The sequence below is a fragment of the Varroa destructor genome, unplaced genomic scaffold, assembly GCF_002443255.2.
Source record: "Varroa destructor unplaced genomic scaffold, Vdes_3.0 BEIS01000001.1, whole genome shotgun sequence".
In the NCBI taxonomy this organism is placed as follows: Eukaryota; Metazoa; Arthropoda; class Arachnida; order Mesostigmata; family Varroidae; genus Varroa; species Varroa destructor.
In genome coordinates, this window is record NW_019211454.1 from 4,775,936 (window position 1) to 4,797,644 (window position 21,709).

The 21,709-nt window shown below is 43.1% G+C and overlaps 1 protein-coding gene across 9 annotated transcripts in view; it reads left to right on the plus strand.

The window, feature by feature from the left end:
* LOC111242950 (uncharacterized) overlaps positions 1 to 21,709 on the plus strand; it is a 62,353-nt gene that overhangs the window by 34,395 nt on the left and 6,249 nt on the right. For 4 of the 9 annotated variants that reach the window (XM_086978018.1, XM_022787915.2, XM_086978019.1 and 1 more), the window contains 16 exons: positions 359 to 766; positions 3,321 to 3,548; positions 7,721 to 7,849; positions 8,040 to 8,171; positions 8,472 to 8,601; positions 9,122 to 9,274; positions 9,882 to 9,985; positions 10,206 to 10,499; positions 10,875 to 11,256; positions 11,886 to 12,046; positions 13,446 to 13,821; positions 14,076 to 14,500; positions 14,722 to 15,058; positions 15,324 to 15,985; positions 16,280 to 16,786; positions 17,188 to 20,864. In XM_086978018.1, coding sequence (XP_086834144.1) covers positions 359 to 766; positions 3,321 to 3,548; positions 7,721 to 7,849; positions 8,040 to 8,171; positions 8,472 to 8,601; positions 9,122 to 9,274; positions 9,882 to 9,985; positions 10,206 to 10,499; positions 10,875 to 11,256; positions 11,886 to 12,046; positions 13,446 to 13,821; positions 14,076 to 14,500; positions 14,722 to 15,058; positions 15,324 to 15,985; positions 16,280 to 16,786; positions 17,188 to 17,376 — 4,617 coding nt within the window. In that variant the 3' untranslated portion in view covers positions 17,377 to 20,864. Of the gene's footprint in view, positions 1 to 358; positions 767 to 3,320; positions 3,549 to 7,720; positions 7,850 to 8,039; positions 8,172 to 8,471; positions 8,602 to 9,121; positions 9,275 to 9,881; positions 9,986 to 10,205; positions 10,500 to 10,874; positions 11,257 to 11,885; positions 12,047 to 13,445; positions 13,822 to 14,075; positions 14,501 to 14,721; positions 15,059 to 15,323; positions 15,986 to 16,279; positions 16,787 to 17,187; positions 20,865 to 21,709 lie in introns of those variants that run through there. The other 5 variants (XR_015319506.1, XR_015319508.1, XR_015319510.1 and 2 more) reach the window with 5 other exon arrangements.

The window sequence follows — 21,709 nt, forward strand, 5'->3', positions numbered from 1 at the left end:
GTTTAATATATCGAGTGGTCCTCCTCCGTATTCCCAAACAGACAGAGTTCACAATTGAGCTAAGAGGATGACATCAGTTTTACTTTTGGCGCTTAACATTTTCACAATTTTAACATATGCATCTGATACATTACTTCAAATAAAGCCTACATCATTATTAAAAAGCCTACATGTATATATATATATATATATATATATACATATAGGCTTATATAGTATATGCATATATATTTTAGAGACTTGTTATATATATATAACAAGTCTCTAAAATTTTCCTACGTCGCCTTTTCGCGGCAGAGACTTCTTATCTGGTAATCTTTCCTTTCACCCACCCATTTTTCGTGGCCACTTCTTACAGGGCGTTCCACAACAACCTCAATCGCAACATCATCCCGGACAACAGTTACCCCCTCAGCAACAGGTGGTTGTCCATCAGCAGCAGCAATTGAAACGGGGCACTGGCCGACGACGAGCGTCTGATAACCAGGCTGCCTCGTCAGGTTCAGGTCCACCATCCGGTATTGGAGCAAGTTCTGCTTCTTCTGTTGAGGATGCGGGAGCGACACGAATGCTTGTGGCTTCGTTAGGTAGTGGACATTCCGGAGGCCACGGTGGCCATTTGGGTGGCCAGGCCGGCGCAGGTCCTTTGTCTGGTGCAGGTACCACAACCGCCGGAATAATGTCGAGCGCAAATAGCGCGGCTACTGCCTCGATGCAGGGATCTCAACTCAAGAAATGCCTCAACGAGAAGCATCGGAGAGAACAGGTTTGTTGATATAGTAGCGATGATGGGCGTCTTTGGCAGTTGCCGATCACGGTAGATCTAGGCTTTTGAAAATGTTTTATTAATTAGTTATGCGTAACCATCTTGATCCTAGTCAAATTATAAGTTTCATCATATCTGTATGCATATCCTATAGAACTGTAGTAAAGAGGATCTTTTTGCAGCCTGAATCCCCTGAGATATACAAGCTAGGCGAGAGGAGAATGTCAATTCCAGACTTGCTATGTTCTTCCTAACGAAAAGCCTCTAGAGAGAGAGAGAGAGAGCGAAAGAAAGGGGGAAGTTGGGTACGATGCAGTATATAGTTGTCAGTTGAGTATTTAATGTTTAGGCTACAACAACAGACCTTTTCTTGGTATTGTCGGACAGTTCATTAATGCGACTCCCCCGCCACGATCCTTCGTTCGCCCTTGATTGTGTCAGACTGATGATTAAGGACAGAAGGTTACGCGGGACGACGACGACTGCGCTGATTTTCATATTTATTGTATACAAATCCTATTAAAAGCAAAGCGAGCAACAGAAACCGGCCATTGACTGCAGCAAATACGTTATACGACACTTTACCTGTAGCGGGCCATTGCTGTGCTCTATCGGCTGCTATTGCCACTACAGTTAGGTTGAGCTATGATGTTCGAGGCGGGTAAAAAACTGACGACATTATCACTTATGGTCAGCATATTCGTACGAGTGTACGGCAATGACTCCATACGACTGCTTAACTGGGGGGTACGGCGATAATTCAGTTCAGGGGGGCAGAAACGTCAAGGGGAAACAATTTTCGCTTCTTGTCCTACAACCCCATGAGAAATTCATACTGGGTTTAGTTTGCTCTTACAAGGCGTTGGAAAAAAGACGAACAATCTAAAAATATAATTATCATTCGCGTAACTTCTGAAAAGCGTTGGGTGCCCGTCTCACTATTGCCAACAGAATCGATAATGACAAACATTATTGGGGGCATAGTGTAAAGCGTTGATAAAAGCGGTTAACGCTAACGCAGCTATTTTTTTTTAAGCTTGAGGAAAAAAATGTTTTTACTCTTTCTCTCGTATCATACTGTAGCAGCGTATTTGTTGAAAAAGAAAAGAAGCTTTCTTTAAGATATAATACGCCTCAACGCTATCAATATGAATACTAGAAATTCTCAAGCCCAACGCTTTCCCTTATGATTAGCCATGAGCAGCTAATACTTAGGTTAAGTTTGTGCTTAGAGTCCCCATACCCACTTAAACGTCATTTTTACCATTTGAGAGATTCGCCCGCTTCCTTCGCCTCGAGAGACGACGTCTCCTTGCACTACGACGGCAACGCTCTCATTGACTGTCGGGTCACACGCGGCCGCGAAATCCTGCAATAATCTGCTTAGATATGCTTGGCTCACTCGTTAACTCCGCTGATACACGCTTCAAGAAGGAGCATTTGCCGGAAACGGCGCGCTGTGCATACGTCTGGATTCATTGAGCGTCGCTCTCCGTAGTGTATAGTGGTTACGTAGTCATCGATCGATAATCGGGCCGATTTTGCCTCCAGTTCCGTACGAGATCGAAGGCCTCTGGAGGATCTGGTCAATTGTAGAAGGAAGTGTATGAGGCGGTGCGTGTTCTAGCTCTGATTCGTCAGAAGTTTTTACTTGTTGCTTTATGACACGACATATCGCATTGCAGTGTTCTATTTATGTTAACTACAGTAAATTAGCCATAACATGTCGCAGAGTTAATTATGACTGGGTCAGTTGTTATCTTCTTTTTAGCGTTGAAAAAAAATAACGTCGTCTCTATTCGTTCTATCTAAACAACTCCTACAGCTTATACGTTCTCGGATTAGGGAGTGTCACATAGATTTTTCTTATTGTACATGTCATATTGCATAGTTTGTTTAGGTTCAAGTAGCAACTGATAAAAGTTTATCATCTGGCCAAGGAGCTATACGACTGAATTGATATAGTTATTTGCTTTTTTCAACTTTATCCAGCTAACTTTAACTGGAGGGAACCTGCGCCATACAAATAGTTTGACATCGTTATATAGTGCTAAACAAACGTATAGCACGCTTGCCCCATTGCACGTATTGGCTATTTGTCAATATTTAAGGCGCTATAATTGTTTTCAGTTGTCTCGGTGAGGCGTTGAAGAGAAGCGGGCGTTCGCTACTGTTTGAGTGGATGGCCTTTACGAATGTTGAAATGTACAGAGTGTTGAGAAGAATTCAATAAATAAAATCATTGACGGAACACAGTACGACTATCGATCTTTTCCGTAAAAATAGTTATCAGTCAAATCAGAAAACCTGCGTTACAGACTCTTGTAGGATAACTTAGGCAGCGGGCATGGCTCGTTCGGGATTTGACACGCGGTAAATTCAACATAGTTATATAAGTTACAGTATGCCACCCATAGAAACTGCTAAGTATGATTATTTCGCATATTCGTACATTTGTACACATTATAAATAACTCCCATAGTCATTAAATGTGTTTATGGAACGTGATAATTAGCTGAATTTATCTCTTAATTATTTCATCGTCATCCTTTAGGAGAACATTTACCTCGAGGAGTTAGCCGAGCTGATCTCAAACGTTAGTGCTGAGTATGGGAACACCTCAGCGCCTGTTGGAGGAACGCCAGGCGTAAGTGGCGCGAATCCTTTATCTGTCAAACCCGACAAATGCGCGATCCTCCAGGAAACCGTTAATCATATTCGAAGACTTCAAAACGACCATGAATCCCTCGGAGGATCTTCACAACATGAACTGTCATTACAGGTAGGATGAATTTGATGACTCCGAAAGCCTCCGGTGCATCTATTATACACGTTTGCCACACCTCGCTGTTATCGATTTCTACAGGCTTCTGTCGGAATCTTTTCATGTTCCATCATCTATGTGCTCTCCACGTTTTCATCCGCTTTGACAAACATAGTTTCCTGTACCGCAATTTCTAGGGAAAATAACTCCAAACAATGATACAATTTAGGGGTAATACTTCCCGCTTTTTTCTGTCCGTAACTATTTCTTTACTTTTTTTTTTTAATTTAAAATTTAAGCTGTTAGATTTTCGTTTCTACACTCTACATTATGAGTAATGTATACGATTTAACTGTCATCAGCTTGCCACCAAAGTAAATAGGCTTTCTATAAATGTTCTGTCAGATCGTTCCACATCTGCCAGCTAATATAGAATACTCTATTTCGCTAATTGTTTACGCATAATTGATTTCTTTATTTCCCTGCGAAGTGAGAGGGTCATTGCGTTCGTTTTCGTTTCACGAAACCCAGTTGGGATAATGATTTATTTATTATTTCTAGTCTTTTCCCAACCGGTTGGGTAACTCGTTCGCTGATCGCCCATCTTCAACGGGTCCCTCTTAAGCTTTCGCTATTACTGACCCTCGATATAGCAAATATATTATATAAGCCGCAAAGCAAATACATTAGACACGCGTATCTCTCCGCTTTCTGAATGCTTTCCTTACGATTGTTAAAACTGTGCAGCATTTCCATGGGTCTGTCTTTTTTCGTGCTGCAAGTCTACCTACATGTGTAAGTATACGCTACACGCGCTAACCTACCTCCCTGGCAAAATATTGCTAGACTCTCGGAAATTCTTTCCCAGCTTCTCTCTTCAATGTTTTGCGGCGGAGTTCGCTAGCCGTCGTCATCGGTACCTTTAGCTCATCTCATCGACTCTCGGACCCTATCCGCCCCTCAAAAAAGGGCTTTGCCACTCGGGCACCCACCTTTTCTCTGGTGGTAATAGCCATACAAATAGTATGACCAGATAGCAGCATGTAGCCTTATAATATAGCTACTGCTAAAGCTCAGACGGGCAGCTGCAGCCTGCAGAAAGCAAAGCATCTCGTACAATTATAGCAACGCTACAATCAATAGCGGCTAGTACCGGGTTGTTCTCTGCGTGCTCAAATGAAGCCCATAACAAACTGAGCCACTGCAACCGACAATGAAGACCACGATCAGCTTCAAGCTGCTTCATCTTGCGGTTTGGTGCTACCGTTTATGTTGACATAAACTGTAGTCGCCCTTCGCGTAAAGTGCTCGTGTAGCTGTTGACTTGCCGTTGTTGTTATTGTTGATTCTGATATTCTTGATATGAACGCTACAGCACGACAAAACCCGCCTATAAACCCTATGACAGTAGTTATCGTGCGGCTGTTCGACGGCGTACGTACATGCGTGCATATGCTAATCTTTCTTGAGCTATTGTACTCTTTGTGGCTCAGAAGATGCAAATGAAAGTTAGCGCCACGCTGAATGCCGCCGTCAGCGTTATTCTGTACAGGACAGAGTACGTAGCAATGCCTTCACTATTCGCGTACCGTCATGCCGATGTACTGCCACCGTTTAGAGACAAGCGTGTTCGTACTGAGCGAGCCACCGAATTCGTTTGGCGTTACTGTTACAGCTACTTTTGCCTATTTCTTATTTCAATGCCAGCCCTATTCACCGTAAGCCCGTGTGTTTTTCGTGCCTTTCGGCCGTGCTCCTTTAATATGTAAATTTGCTATGAAAGCGCTGTCTGTCTGTCTGTCTGGGTTAATCTGGGAAGCAACCTGCCTCAACGCAAGGAATGAACCTTCAGCAATGCAATTGTTGAGAAGCTGTCTACTGCCAGTTCAGATACAGCGCATCGGCGACAGATGCGGCCAAGCCGTTAAACCTCTACATTTACGGTCGCCAATACTGTCAGTCGCTAATGTACTCTGACTGGCGTTCTATAGTTCTGTCTTATCTTCTTTGTCTTCCTCTTGCCTTAGGACATTTTCTTTATCGTTCTATTCTTTGAGGTTTGAGTTTCCAGCGTTGGCCTTCGTTGACCTTGGTCGTGCTCTGCCTCCGGTTTGGCCTCCCTGCGGCCACCTGCGCCGAACCGCAGCCGACCAAAGCTGCAGACTTCTTTCGTAGCCCAGATGAGAACTCGCTATAGGCGATTGGACCAGCAATGTTGTTAACTTTCGCTAAGTGACAGACAGTTGGGAAAACTAAATGGATAACTAACCAGCGGGCCGTGCGTTCAAAGTCGTAGTGTCGATGACCTCTGAGCACGTCCGGCTATCAAATGGACGGTAGAAACCATAGCGAATAACTAGACTTTAACTAGCAACGCGGCTAAAACTAAGGTTCACAGGATAAAGGTAGAGGTTGTGCAGCTATGCAAATACGGGGAAGTATCTTTGATTTAACATTTATTTTGTGTCCTCACGGCTGTTCGCCTTTAGAACGTTTACACCGAAAGTCAAAACGGCTGTCTGATACGTTTGCTAAGTGGGTACTTTTGTGAATATTCACTACAATCAATGCTTGTATGATCAATTTTTCAGATCAACGAAATGTATGCCTTTGTCCCGTTGTAGTTTCGGGCGCATGTTAACGTTGGGTCATGCACGTATTTCCGAGAAACGCATTATTCCATGGATGAGACGTCTCGGAGTATCGGACTATTACTGATATGTAGTTCTCGTTCGAAGCATCTTCTGAGCGGCAGATACTCTGGCTCCCGGCAGGTTCGATCGTTGTGGTTGTTCTTGCCAAGAACGTATAGATGATGTACGTACATAGTACGCAAAGCCGAAGCATCGTTTCCCGGACCGGCAGCGTAATTTGCCCCGCTTTAACTAGTATGGTGCATACAGCCCAACTGTCATAGATACCCTCTTCACTATTATCGATATAAATATATAAAGACCGGAAACTACAGCTAGTTAGTTGCTTTGAGATACAGTAAATGAAACGCATGCGTCGCGCTGATCATAATAATTAAACAAAACTTTATCGTGCGTTGTCTCTTGGACCTAACTGTGCGTAGTAAGTAGCATACGATAGGCCGCTACCTATTTACTGGGCCTTAGCTGAGCTGTGGACACTGTCGCAACGTATAGAAAGAACACCGATGAAACGAAGCTGCTGATGACAAGGGTCGCAGGAGACACATTTATATGCGGAGGATAGCAAAGCAGACAAATGAAACAGTATACGTTTTTAAACATAATTCTGTGATGTACGACCGTTTGACCTAAAAAAATATCTCATTTCAAAATCCGTGTGCCTGTAACGCATACAGTGCGTTATAGAATCTCCGATAGTATACCGGCGGTACTGTAACATGCAACGCCGCACGATACCTGAGGCGTTATGCGGTGTATCTTTTAAGCCTGGCAAATGGTTTTACAAATGGTGATGTAAAAAAATCCATGTGCTGCAAAATGTGTAACCATATGCCAGTTTATTTGGTCGGATCGTTGTAGGATAATAATTCATAATTTCATTTCATAAGATTCATAATTTCCGGCTTTCTCAGTTTTATTTAAAAAAGTCGAGAGTTTTTTTTCCATCTTCCGATCAAGTCCAAATAGACAGCAACGAAGGGGGCCCTGTAACGCCTCGTAACAGATCCTCGACAAATAATGGTGTGTCGCCATGTTGTTTATGTTCAGTGATTGACGACGCAGGCCGACAGTGCGCTTAGGGGTGGCTTTGTAATGTTGGTATGAGAAACAGCTACAAACAATTTTCAATATCTTTCTCCCTTTTTCAAATACCTGAAGCTCGAATGAATTCTACGCGTGCATCACCTTACTAAATGTTTTTTTGTTGTAATGCGTGGCAAAATGCTTGAATTATCTATATATTATTCAAGGATTCGACGGACTCTTCTACACTTCTAGGCTCCAGCTGGAGCTAGTGCGCACACATCAACTTGCGTGCGCCCAGCATGATAAGAAATGGGGCCTTTTTAATTCAATTTTTTTAAGGGATGGCCTAGATTAAGTTAAAGTTTTTTTTTTTTTCTAAATTCCTCCCTGGAGTTGTGACCTAATGCTAAATAGATAACATCATGTGAGAACATGAAATCTAAGCATTTAATGTAACATGTATGTATCAGATGGAAATGATGTATTGCACGTTTTTTCCTGTTTCAGGGCAACCAGGTGTCTTCATCAAAGGCCAACATACTCGGCGCTGATATCCTCGGTCCTTTAGTTCTTGAAGCACTCAATGCCTTTTTCCTTGTTATCAATTCTTTGGGGAATGTTAACTTTGTATCAGAGGTATGTATTACAAACGCGACATTTTTATTAGCTCCATTTTTTAGCTCAATAGAAAGTGTTTAATAAATGAATATATTTCTGTTAGTGCATTACGTTTTCATTCGAATCACAGCTCTGTGGTGGATAATGTTTATCCAGCGGTCTTCTTGAATCATAAATGTTGATATGTGAATGGCGTGGCCGTTTTCAGAACGTGAACATGTTCCTCAATTGCGAGCCCGCGTCCCTTGAATCGAAGACCATCTACAGCCTCGTTCATCCCGCAGACCGGGCGCGATTCTCAAGCAATCTTTTACCTATACAGAGCACTGACACTCAACAGGTACGCGCTACTCATGCTTCCGCTTGAAGTCTGATTTTGAACCTATGTATACCGATCTCTTCAAATAAACATTTCCAGAATAATATGCGTTCTACTAAACTCCGCGCAACGGTGTCTACGCTCGGCATTTCAACACTAATCGATGACATTTATTTACTATTAATGCTTCTAGAAATCTTAATGCTGCATATCTTCGTTTGTCACAACCGTTCGAGGCCTCGCGACTTTGCCATATGTCTTGTATATCGTGTCCAGGACGTAACTGATCATATTGTTTATTCTTTCTGGTGATGATTGCAGCTATTGAATCCTCAGAAGACCCGATCATTTTTCTGCCGATTCAACACTAATGGTCCAGAGGACGATCCGCTAACGGCCGCTGACTCCGAACAGACACATAGCGTCATTGCTTTACCCAACAGTCACCAGAGTACGTGCCGCTTACATTGATAACAGAATTGACTTAAGGGAGCCAGAGAGCTGTCAGCTTGCTACTTGCAAGAATTGTTGTTATTTTAACGAGAAGTTTAGATTGATATAATGAATATAAAACATACAATATTCTGCCGTCTACTCACTGTGGTACGCTAGCACGTTACGATCTTGAATATAGTTGCTCAAAAACTAAGATGCTTACATAATAGTACCATTGGATAACATGTCTTCCAACCCGCGGTTGAGTGAAAACGGTTTGAAGTAGCCTTAGATAATATTGCTCCCACCAAATGTGTTAATCATTTTACAATAGTCTGGAAGGTCACTATAATAATTTCCCGACAAAATGTTCAAGAACGTATCGAGTACTATTTACAGTTGTATCTTTCTGTCTAATATCCTGAAGCTTCTAATCCTCTTTCGTGCTCGTTAGTACGGGCTTTTCTTATTTTACTTTGAATAAGCAAAGGACAAAACGAAATTAACGCAAACACTTGTGTTTGTTACCTTTGCAGAGTCTTTTGTGAACATGCACGTTAGTGCTATTCTTACCCCAGCCGGGGGTAACGGCTCAGGCGTACCGCAAGGCAACTGTCTACTGTGTTTCGTCCGAAGGTTACCCAGCAACGAGTTGTTGCCCCAGTCGTCAAGCGGGGCGCTCAATGACGGTTAGCAGACAAAGGAATTTTTACGTGACGCTAACGAGCTCTCTTTTAAAATTTCCCCTTTGTTTTGTTGATCCCTGGATTATCTCTAATTTCGTCATTACTTGTATGTGGTAAAAAAAAGTTACTCCAATCTAGAATAACACTTCAGATATCACAGCTATTAATTAAGAACTAGATCTCCCGAAGTAGCAAACCAATTATGTTATTGTTAGCTATAAATAAATATACCTGGTGAAGCAAAGAAAAACATGGAAAAAGACAGCGTTTTCAAGTTCGATTTCTCAGCTGAACTGGTCACTTGAGGAGCCGTTGTGTAGGAGTTTTTAAAAATGAAAATAATTTTCCAGTTACTTTTAGGCTCAAGCGACAATATTTAAAACTGAGCTTATTTCCAAGGCATGCCTAAATAATATAAAAAGCGTTAGTATGCATCATACGATGCGTGAAATAGAAGACATCGTGTTAACATATTTTTTCGTCATAGACTGACGACCTAAATAGCTCGGGAAGGCTGTTTGGAACTGCATATAGTCCTTACCAAAAACATCGAGGTTCAAGCCCAAAGTTTGTATATAACACATTTGCATAACATATGTGTACGTTACAGGAGTTAAAAAGGCCCTACCTGCAATAACTGGCTGCGGTACAATGCCGTCCAGTATAGGCTCAGTCGAACAGTTTACAACACGGCTTGATACCACAGGCAGAGTGGTAAGTGTCCCCGTTGCATTGCGCGCTAAATAAAAAAAAATACGTAATTAATCTGCTATGCGTCATTTGCTACGGGTAAAATTTTGCACCAAAGTCAATATATGAAGCAAGTCTCCTGCGCAATGTGAACATGCGGAAAGCTCGACTGTTAGACTAAAACAGTGTGATAATCTTATATAAAAAGAGCTCATAATTAATAAGCTTTGTTTGGTCTTTAAAGATCGCAATAGATCTTTCAAATCTGAGTGCTGGATACGCTAATCTGCTCAAACACGGCGTTCCGGAGGGTCGACTATTAAAGGACGCCTGCGATACGCACGTTGACCGGGACAGACTCAATGACCACCTCAGCCAAACAATAGTAACAGGGGCACACACGTCATCAGTGTATGTTCTCCGACCTGGCGGACCGGAAAATCCGTCGATTCACGTACAAACCAAATCGAAGAAGTTCACGCCGTCTGCTAGAAATAACGAGACGGACTTCATTAACGCTGTACACTCCATAATCAAGGTGACTTATTGTTTGTGATGTTTTATTATCAATCGTGGATGGTATTCAAAAACGGATACAGTTGGAAAAAAATATTGATAGTTTTACTTGATCAGTCGTCAGATATAAGGAGCGCACTAGATTGATTAATGCTAAGAAACGTGACATTAGTCGAAGGAAGGAAGGACCAGATTCAAAATCCATGCGTATCTCTTATGAGACGTTGTTTATCAGTCCTTCGTTAGGGCATATGTCTTTACCTTTAGTAAATCCTATAAAGAGTTACACCAAAAAGAACTGTCGTAACCCTGTTTCTTCTGTCTACATTATAGCGGGGTATATCCTATCTTTACCAAGGTAGATTTCTTCTAAAATCGTTCTCACATTATTAACTAGGATGTCCCGTCGACGCACGCAGACGAAATGGTTAATCCAGTTCGAAGTCACACGCCCCTAGGGGCAATAGTTGGTCCGCCCTCAGCGAACAACCCTAACCAAAGCAACACCACGCAAAACACTGGCAGTGGAGTAAAGACGCAATCCATGTCGACACAGCAAGGAACTACGTCCATCGCCCTTGGTAGTGCTGCGCCGCCAAAGCCACCCACGCCAGGCACGCCTGTACCTCATCTCGGTGGTCTCCCGCTTACGGGATTGGCCGGCAACGATGGAAACAATAATAGCCAGCAAGGCGTGGCCGCTGGGAATACCTTCAACATGGTGGGAATCGGCTCGAGTTCGGAGAAGCTGCGTAATCTATTGATACAGGGAAAGTCAGGTTCGTATACGCTGTGAATGTTACGGACATGTGGAGCACTTTACTTATAGGCAATGTATGTATTAAATTACAGCATCTTTTATTATAATATAATCCATGCTCCTCTCATGTTATATGTATATATATATATAACTAAGGAAAAACAAGATGCGTGTCCGACCTGCTAGGATGGTGACCTTGGCGTAGTACATGTGTGTGCAATGACGCGCAAGTACGTGCGCTTCAACTGAGTAGCTGCTGAGAGTGGCAGATCTTCATTGCTTCGAAACGGGATAAAAAGCTCTATTCAAAGGGGTTTGCCTTATTGCTCCGAAAGTACGGAGACGTAACTCTAAAACTTTTGCAAAGTTGACTTACAGCCGTTATCCTTGATAATATACCTGGGTAGCGTTATTTCACCATTGCCTCAAGGAGCTGCCTGGTTAGGTACTCTAAACGGGCGAATCAGGAGAATTTTTCCGGAAATTCGGAGTCCGGATTTTTGCGGAGAGAACAGTGCGCTGGTGGATAACACAGCTTTACCCATTCGATTCTTCCATTAAGACTTAGCCGAGTGATTTAATTCTGCGCTAACTTTTTAATTCTACTCTTAGGTCTAGCTTGTGATTTTCTTTCATCCTATTATTTAGGGTGCAACTCGAGTTCATCGCCATCGTTGGGAACGACAGTCGGCGGTCAGCAGCAGACCAACACAATCCTCAAGCAACTGCTGAACTCGTCCGGGGAGCCTGGACTTGACCAAGTGGTTGTTAAGCAGGAACATAAACTCAGCGTCATCCTTTCACGAAAGGTAGGGAAACAGGGAGGCCGCCTTCGATGCCAGTGTCCACAACACGGCCTCGACGACGTAACAAAGAAAAATTTGGTATATAATTTATATACAACTCTTCAAATGTCCCATAACAAGTGACCTCGGCCGTTTGGAATGGGTAGCGTTATTTGAACACTACTAAACGACATTGTTCAGCAGTGTCAGCGTACGGCCGCACACATATAGAAGACCTTCTGCATTGTCTAGTAGAATTGCAGTGTAATCTTTTTTTAAAGAGATTTTATACGGGTTCTGTTTGCTTCTACCCAGAACCAACGCACGCGTCACCCACATCTATAATAGTCATCCGTATTGTTCCGTCCTGTGAAACTAAGTGTTTTCAGCTTTGCGGTTTCCAGGTTTCCAAGCGGTGCGTATTTCCGGATGCCGGTTTATATTTGACGTTGTCATCTACAGTTACGAATCGTATTACTTATCCGCTTTACGATTATCGAATGCATCATTTCGGTTTCTAGACTGGTTAAAACAGCAGTGAATCGTTGTCAAACGCGCCTATTTTCATTAGTTACCACTAGCAGTCATTGATCTTTTAAAACAAACGCTCGTCCGTTCCTGGGTTCGAAAGCACCAAACGTTCCAATATCGAGACGCATCAGAGTATCTACTCAGAACGTTCGTTCTTAAGATCACCTTCACGTCTTTATAACTGTTGCGGTGTTATTCGGCTTCACTCGTATATTATCCCAGTGCCCTTCTCACCGGTCTGTTCAAGTCGAATCCAACGCATATAGTACGGGCACTACGACTATGGCCCGTCTGCGTGTTCCAGCAATTAATATAAACATCTTCCATTATTCGATGGATAACTTTTAGAGGCGGGTTGGCCAGTATCTTGATATGTATTCTAAAAAATACACACTAATCGTCATAGTGCTTTCTTCCGCTAGCTTCTATTAGATGGTCGTGCTAGAATCATGTTGTTCTATTATTTTTTTTCTCCCAAATGTCTGAATATACGATTATTGTGGCGGTGTTATCATTGATAGTTACTTGACATAAAGGCTTGTTCAGTCAGCAATTCGAGGACCCCGCTTCCGGTGGATACACTAAGCAAGTACAAATATCGCTGGCCGTACACGTTATGTCTGGCGCAGTGGAACTCGTCGTTAACTTTTAGATTGAAATCTCTGCATAGATTGCATGCATCGGCGTTCGGTGTGGCATGACAAAAGAACAAAATTAAATGCTAGAATGGGCTTGGTGAGATTTTTCAAGCTTCACCGAGCAGCTGGGAAGTGCGAAGTTCACTACTAAAGAGTGCTCGCTATATTTGCACTGAATTGTTCTTGTTATTTTTCTCTGCGTTCACCTCGTAATGTCCGACTCGTCATCGTGGCGCTGGATTGGCCATGCTCAGGTCGGTGAGAGTCCTCTGTTGGATGGAACGCAGCCAGCAAAACGCATCAAGACGGAGGGTGGACCGAAGGCGCACCTCGCCGGCCAAAATCCCATGCTGGCCTCGATGCTAGCACAGACCCCGCGACCCGTCGCCAACGTGCCTACGTCGATCGCTAACGCAATCGTCTCCCAGATCCCCCAGGATCGGCTACCGAAGAACCTCGAGAAGAAACTCCTGCCCACCCCAGCGCCGCCGCCGACCTCACAGAGCGGCAACGGTCAGAACGGAGGTCAGGGCGTTTCTCAGGGTCTTGGAGCAAGCACAAGTCCAACAACTTCCACATCATCAACAGTCAATCCTCACGCGCACATATCCATGACACTGGGCAGTCACGGTAAGTGCCGCATGCTTTCTTACGTATCCCGTGGAACTGGACCTAGTCTATGCATTCATCACATACATGCATTCGACTAGTAACCGCATATATTTCTGTAAATCGCGATGAAGAAACATTGCTTTATTTGTAGCACGCATATCTTGATTGTCTTGCACATATCGCTTCAACCCTGCTATATCGACATTGATCTAAGGTTTCTTTTATGGTAGGCGTTTGTTCTTCACACTGTTTTCATTTTTGTATTCTTGCAGCTCCTATAAGTTCGTCCAGCGGAGGCAGTAGTGCAGGCGGCGGAGTCACGAGTCCTACTGCGCTTTTTGGTCCTCCCATGTCGGTTGCTGGAGCTAGCGGTCCTGCCGTTAGCGCCGTAGGCACCGGGTCCTTAGTGGATCCCGGCAGCGGGCCAGTCGATCCACTGTTGTCCCAGATTCTCGATGAGGTTTGGACGCTAGAGGAGGAGCTGAAGTATGGACCGTCTCCTTCACCGTCACCAAGTCACGCTCCACACACGCCTCATGGTCCACCGACGCCACATACGCCTCAGCCCACGACGCCCACCGCACTCAATCCGCCCGGCACACCACAGCCTTCTAGTCCACTAATGGACCCCACAGCGACACCGGTTACAGCCACGACGAACCCCGCTCAACAACAACAACAACAACAACAACAACAGGTGGATTAAACAATAAGTTTTTTCTTTTTCTAAGGGATTTTGCGCTTGTCCAACTACAGCTTTTATAAGAACTCGTGTTGAGTATTACTTTAACATTGGTCTACTCGCGAATTAGGCCTCGGTGTATAAGACGTTAGAACAGCTCTCCTATGTAAGATTATTAACAGAAATACATCGATCGTTTGTCTCTTTGTCGATGTGATGCTACTTTTGACCTTCAGAACCTGTTAAATATAAATCCGCACAGCAATAGCAGCACGGTACCAGTCAGCGGGACAACAGGGGGCAACCTAGGTGGTCCCTTGGGTGCAACAAGGGCTAGCCTCGTGTCTCCTCTAAGTATTCCGCCTTCACAGTCACCCGGCCCTCAGGCAGCGTTACAGAGTCTTCTATCTTCACCAGCACCTTCACCGCGGCATCCAGGCAGTCAAGGTGGCTGTATCAGTATCCGCAGTCCTGTCCACACACCTCAGGGAGGCGGAGGCGGTATATCCGCCCCAAGTCCCCTTGCCGCTCATACGCCGACTCAGGACAATACCGACACACATTCCAATCCGCGTAGGTGTAATGCAAATAAAGTATAGACAATATTTGCTTACAGCGAAAAATTAATTATAGGGCTAATTTACTTCTAAAACATTCGAACCGATTGTTGCCGCTTTCTCTTTTACAGAGAGCTCATACGGTCTTAGCAAAAAAGCTTGGATTTAATTAAATGATTATTAATTTCTTCATTTATATTGTTACTTATCAAATACAAAGCCAATAGTATAATCATAACAATTTGCAATATTTCCTCTTTGGAAAAAATAACTACTTTCAGCCTCGGTGATGTCGATCGCATCTCCTCCGAGCGTCCCTATAGGTGGCGGGGTGTCTCCACCACTTCCTTCATTACCGCCCAGTCAACAGCAGCAGCAGCAGCAACAGGTCATGCTGCAGCTGCAACAACAACAACAACAACAGCAACAACAACAGCTTTTACAACAACAGCCCTCAATCCAGCAACAGAATCAGGAGGATACAACATTACTGCAGAAGATACTCGACGATCTCGAAGACGTCCGGACACCAGCGGCTCCGCTAATGGGTGGAGTAGACGCGAAACAGGCCATCTCGGCCATCCAAAGGCAGCTCATGAGCTTTGAGAGCAACGCCCAAACTATAACACTAAGCAATCGTCCTTTGCCAGTCCAGTCGCCAATGCAGCAGCAGCAGCAGCCGCAGCAGCAACAACAGCAGCAGCAGCAGCAGCAGCAACAACAGCAGAGCGGCCAGAAATCACCACATCTGCTAGTGCATTCGATGGGAAGCGGCACGACTCCACAGCAGCATCAACAGCTGCAGCTCCAGCCGGGTCAACAGCAACAGCAGCATGGCCTCCTCATAAAACAGCAACAACAACAACAACAGCAGCAACAGCAGCAGCAGCAGCAGCAGCAGCTGAAGATGACTGGAGGCTCGACGACGTCAATGCAACAACAAGTATGATTTTATACGAATATGCAGATATCAAATGAAAATCGCCTATATTGTTCGAGCAAATTTTTAGATTATTGACGTTATACGGTGTTATACGTTATAGTAAGGTTTACTGTGAAGTGTACATACGTTCCCTTGAGTAGTTGTTGCATTGTTAGTTGCAGAGACGGATCGACATTGAATGAACTTGCATCCTGTTTAGATGTCGCCATTGTCGCCATAGTGGAATCGCTAATTAAAAGATCCCTCTGTTCATTTTAACCCTATTCGATGCTGTTCGATTTCTGTTTTTCCTAGATGGCGCCTCGTATAGGCGGCTATAGTCAGCAACAAATGACTCAAGTCGGAAGCCAGTTACCTTCGCCATTGTTGCGCGCCCAGCTGCGTACAATCGCTGCTCAACAGGGGCAACTTACAAATAGCCAGATGGTGACAACAGGTCAACAGCAAATTATTACAGGCGGGTTGCCTACCGTTTCGACCGCGAACTTTCAACTGCAGCAGCAGCAGCAACAACAGCTTCATCAACGGACCAAATTTCTCGAGACGCAGCAGATGCGCTTACTAACCAACCAACAAAATCAACATATTTCCGGTCAAAATCATGGGAACAGCCAGCATCACCAACAAGCGTTATTGCACATTCAACAACAGCCCGGGGTACAACAGCAGCAACAATTAGCCACTGTTCAACAATCGTTACAACAACAACAGCAACAGCAGCAGCAACAACAGCAGCAGCAGCAGCAGCAATCATTAGCTAGCCAACAGGGGCAAATGCAACTTCCGAACGTCAATGACGTGGTACGTTATTCTCAAACGTTTGGCCTTTTGTGAGTTTGACAAGATCGTCGTGTGACTGAGAGTGTAATGCGTTACACTGGTGTGTGCGCTTCTTTATGCAGTAGTACTGAAGTTCCACTTCGAATATTCATGGAAGATGAATCACCAGTCTCGATAATAGTTTTGGATGGTACTACCGGTGTATATGACCATGATAAACATGACAGATACAGTCTTTTTTTTCCAGTTCAGAGTTCTTGACTGCTACGAATGAAGACTTACGAGTGTTTTATGGTGGTAGATTATAGAACTTGACCTAATGAATGACACGATACTCCCTATACGTTTGGCTTTTTTTCTTGATCTCCTCCGTGCTAATTTGGATACTTGCGTGTCATTTGTCTACGATTTTCCTCTATCAGGTTCCTCCTCCAAACGTCAGTTTGCAACCTGCAGCTAAATGGCAAAGTGTGGGTGTAAATGTCGGTGTAGGGGGTCTCGGACCTGGCCCTCGAATGGGTCCCAGTGGTGTAGGACCAGCCGCCGCCTCGCATTTGCGAGGTTCGGCACAGCCCCAGGCTTTACAATATCCTCAAGGACCATTGCAGTGAGATAGGAAATGGAATGACGACACGAGACAGGCTACAGCTTCGAAGGGCGGTGGCAAAGGACAGACTCAAAACAAGCGTAACGTGATTGACTGTTGAAACATCAAACTCTGTTAGAGTGGGTGCGCTCGTGCAGAAGGTGGACCTCGAAATGCGCTAACATATAATCTGATCATGTTTTGTTTCTGTGGAGGCGACGACCTGTCTAAAGAGTAAGTAACCGCGATTGCAGGCGAGATATAGCGGCAGAAGAGTGATAGAGAACGAAGCAACAATGCCAATACTTAAGTATACCGAAATTGTGTATGAAGAATAAGAAAAACTTGAGAAATATTTAGAGAAGCATAGGCATACAATTTCTAGACATATGGCAGGATATGGTAGTACATGTATAGTGTGCTATACTTTGTAAGTACGTGGCTTCAGTCGGTGGATCGCAAAGGGACGGAGACCTTCATCGTCAGATTCCCTTCTGAGGTTACCCTAACGGCGAAGAGCTGACACCTTTGCAGCCGCTAGAGGCGTTCTATATCTATAATGGAGGTTGAAGAATAATGAATGAAGTCTGCAGGTAATAAGAAAAAGAAAAAAGAAAACCTTTGAATTCCTTTTATAAAGATGACAGGTTTGCAGAAGGATAGCTACACTGTATATTTCCGCCGGCAGCATCCCCAATCGACGATAATCCCAAATCCCGTTTCCGTAAACATACGAGGCTGGTATATTTTTAAAGAGAGGATTTTACGAGTGACAAGGGCGGCTACAACAAATCCAGAAACAGCCAGGTGACCGCGGCCTGGATAAGTAACCTTGGACAACAACTCGAAGACCAGCTTTGTTCCACTCCCTTTGGTGACTCACGAAGCGCTAATTAATGTTGATCGATGACAGCATCTAGTGCAGGTGACAGTGATTCTTTTAGATTTGTGGAGTTCACAAAAACGGCGGACGGGGGAGTGGACTAATACTAGCTAGAGATAGAAGGTTGAGAAGAAGAAAAATAGAGAGACAGGACGACAATTAAGATGAAAATGCATATACATACTTATATATATATATATATATATATACACATATATATATATAAAAATAGGTAGAAGTCTATTATTGATTATATAATGATGACGATGATCTATTACCTACCTAGTGTACGATTATTAAATGGAGGTAAATACACGCAGGTGAATGTAAATGATGGCGCACGTTTTGACGACGGCAACGAATGGATGGATGGATTCTGTATAGTTTGCGTAAATCGAGATAAAAGTGGAGGCTATTTGTTGTTCTTGTTGTTCGTATATGGTACTGTACCGTGTGTGCGTATATAATGTATGTAAAACATATATTCATAAGGATGATAATTATTATAATCATAATAATGTTATTAGGAAGTAATAGCAATGAGAAGAATTCTTATGATGGTGGACGGAAGCTATATACATTATTGATGCGCTATATTGATGATATTATCAACAATGATGATGATACGAGTTGCAAAAGAAAGCGCGCTTAGGCTAAAGAAAAAGCTGAGGATTGCAGAAAAGAAGATAGAATGACCATTGAGCGGAATATCCATAAAGGGTAATAGCGCTAACTAATCTGGGAAAAATCTACGTGGTAATCTACTTCCCCTCTTCGTTACTGGATTCCGCTCGATCGTTCTAGCGATGATAAAGCGGGCGTTTGAACAATGGCTGACTACAATTATACATATACAGTATATTAAAAAGAAGAGTATATCCATCTATATTTGTATGCGCGTTCGTGTCGGGTCGTCGACGGATGACTCGCCCTTCTGGGAATGCTATGATAAATATTCATTCGTCAGACACAATGGGGGCGACGCAATGGGGATGTTTGGCTCGCCGACCCACGCGACGTTGATTTAGTGAACGATGACCGTTTTGCTAACTGTGTTGTTGATCCTGTTATTGCTACTGGGTTGCCTTTTTTGTGGGGTTGTATTTGTCATCGGGTGTTACATTTTAGTGGAATTCAGAACAGACGAGCTTCGATGGACACACATATTCACAAGCGGAAACACTTAAAGTACTGCAAACAAAAAAATATCGAAAAATTTTATGAATTTCTCTGTAGAACTCGACATTATCTTTAAGAGCGGTAGGAGAAAACTGGCCTTTTCATTGCGCCCTTTACCTTCTGATCGACCAACGAGTAGGTGCGAGTTCTTTTCGATTGATGAACGTATTAGGAAAGAACGGAGTTCAAGCTATGACTCGGGAACTGGTCATCTTTTACAGCTAGGATGCTTACATACATTGCATTGTATGTATCGAGCCTTTGAGAGTGTGTCTGGTATAATTTGTCCCTTAGAATGCGCCCCTAGGCGGATCTGCGTGTCCATTCGCGTATGTACGTGTTTGTATGTATGCATACTGAACGGAACAATTGGTGTTGTTGTTGTTGTTGTTGTTGAAGAGGCACTATTAACGTGTGTTGGTGATGTGATTATTATATTTGGGCATATGGTTAATATAATAACTGTAATAGTAGCTAAGTACATTATATTCCGAACACTATAATTATCATTATTATATAGCCAAAATATCATAATTTTGTTATGCATATATCGTTGTTGCTATATCACCGTTGTTACTACAGATGTTGTTGTTGCTATTGTTATTGAACTTTTGCTATTATTGATCGACCACAACAATTGCGTGTACAATTGAATTCAATAACGTAACTAAGTTTCGTCTAGAGAAGCTTCTATCCTAGCGAGCGGTGCCTCCCTCGGATAGCAGACGAAAGGACTTTACGTTTTCGAAATACTCGGCTGGCATCTCCCTTTTATCTCAATATGATCCAACGTCTTCTTCGAATGTTCATGGCACCTTCCTGAATAATAACATTTAGAAGAACTTAGAAATCTTACGCCCTTAGCATTGCCTCTCTTCAGAACCAAAACATTCAACACCTTAAAAATAAATAGCTGGCCGCTGCTGCTTTTTTTTAATCAACAAACGAAATCTTTAACTTCGTTACGAAGTGTACGACACGCATGTATATATGTGTATACGGAACATGCATAGCTAGTAGAGTGTATACCATCTGATTATATATTAGTAATAAATGGACTGATGAACTTCCGATGTTCATTTGGGTTGAGAGGTAAGAATCACGACCCATTTTTGGGTTAGGGGGCATACATATGTGTATGTATGTATGTATGTATGTATGAAGTTCGTATATACTGAAGATCCGACAGAGTAAAGCATATGAGTGAATGTTTGTTGTGTATCGTGAATGCAGACGCTTGTGGCGATCGAATGATCTCTCGTTCTGAAGTGAGATGATTCTGTTCTGATATTACATCAACTTCGTAACTCACGGCCTACCTATGAGGATCATGGTGTAGACGAGTTTGTTTCTTGTTTTCAAAATGTTAAATTGTATTAATCGAATTAGAAAAAAGAATCATTCTTTCAATAGCTACTAGTGGTACTAAACGATTGGCATCTATCCAATAACTTCTAACAGAGTTTTTTTTTTTTTTTGATATTATGGCTTCGCCCCAAAATCGCTTTGGGTGATTTAAAGGCTTAAGGAAAATTCAAGATTGAGTGTAGATTGGCAAGGAGTTATAACTACTTCCTTTCAATTTTCATATGCGTCGTACTTGCCAATTTGTCAGCGAGAATCATCTCTGTTCAGTTGACCTCTATTATTACGGTGTTTACTTTTCATGAATCGCGGTCAGTGTCATAAGAAGCCCCCAGGGCTTCGATAAAGATGAGTATCGTAGCGATATAGTACAGCGCAATGGGTGTCTTCTTGGTTGATAAACTTTTATATTGATTCATCCTGCTTCGGATTCGACTCAGATAGAGTATGCTACGGATTAACATTGTTGTAAAAGGATGTTGGTCTCTCTATGATAAACTTCAATTTTTCCGCAATACCCGATAAGCGGCAAGAAACAATGACCAATCGTCTGCTCCCAACCACTAATCCGCTTCGTGTCCACAAATGAAAGATGAAGTAGATGATTACCAGAAGTATGGTCAGCGGGAAAAAGTCGAGCTGATGCCAGGTTCTGCGCTAGACTACGATAACAGCAGGTCACCGAAGGACCTACGCAGTCCGCTGATTTTAATACCTTCTCTAGCGACCCGATGACAAAAGGCATTTCAGGTTTAGTGACATTATCAGCAACACAGTTTTACAATTTGTGTATGTCTAGGCGCAATATTCGCATGTGCATATGGGTACCGGGAACGAATCAAGTTTACACTAAAAGATCACTATCTAAGTTTCACGCCACGCCGTACTAGATACTAGACCGGCCGCCTCTCCACTCCTCCTCTTTGTATAT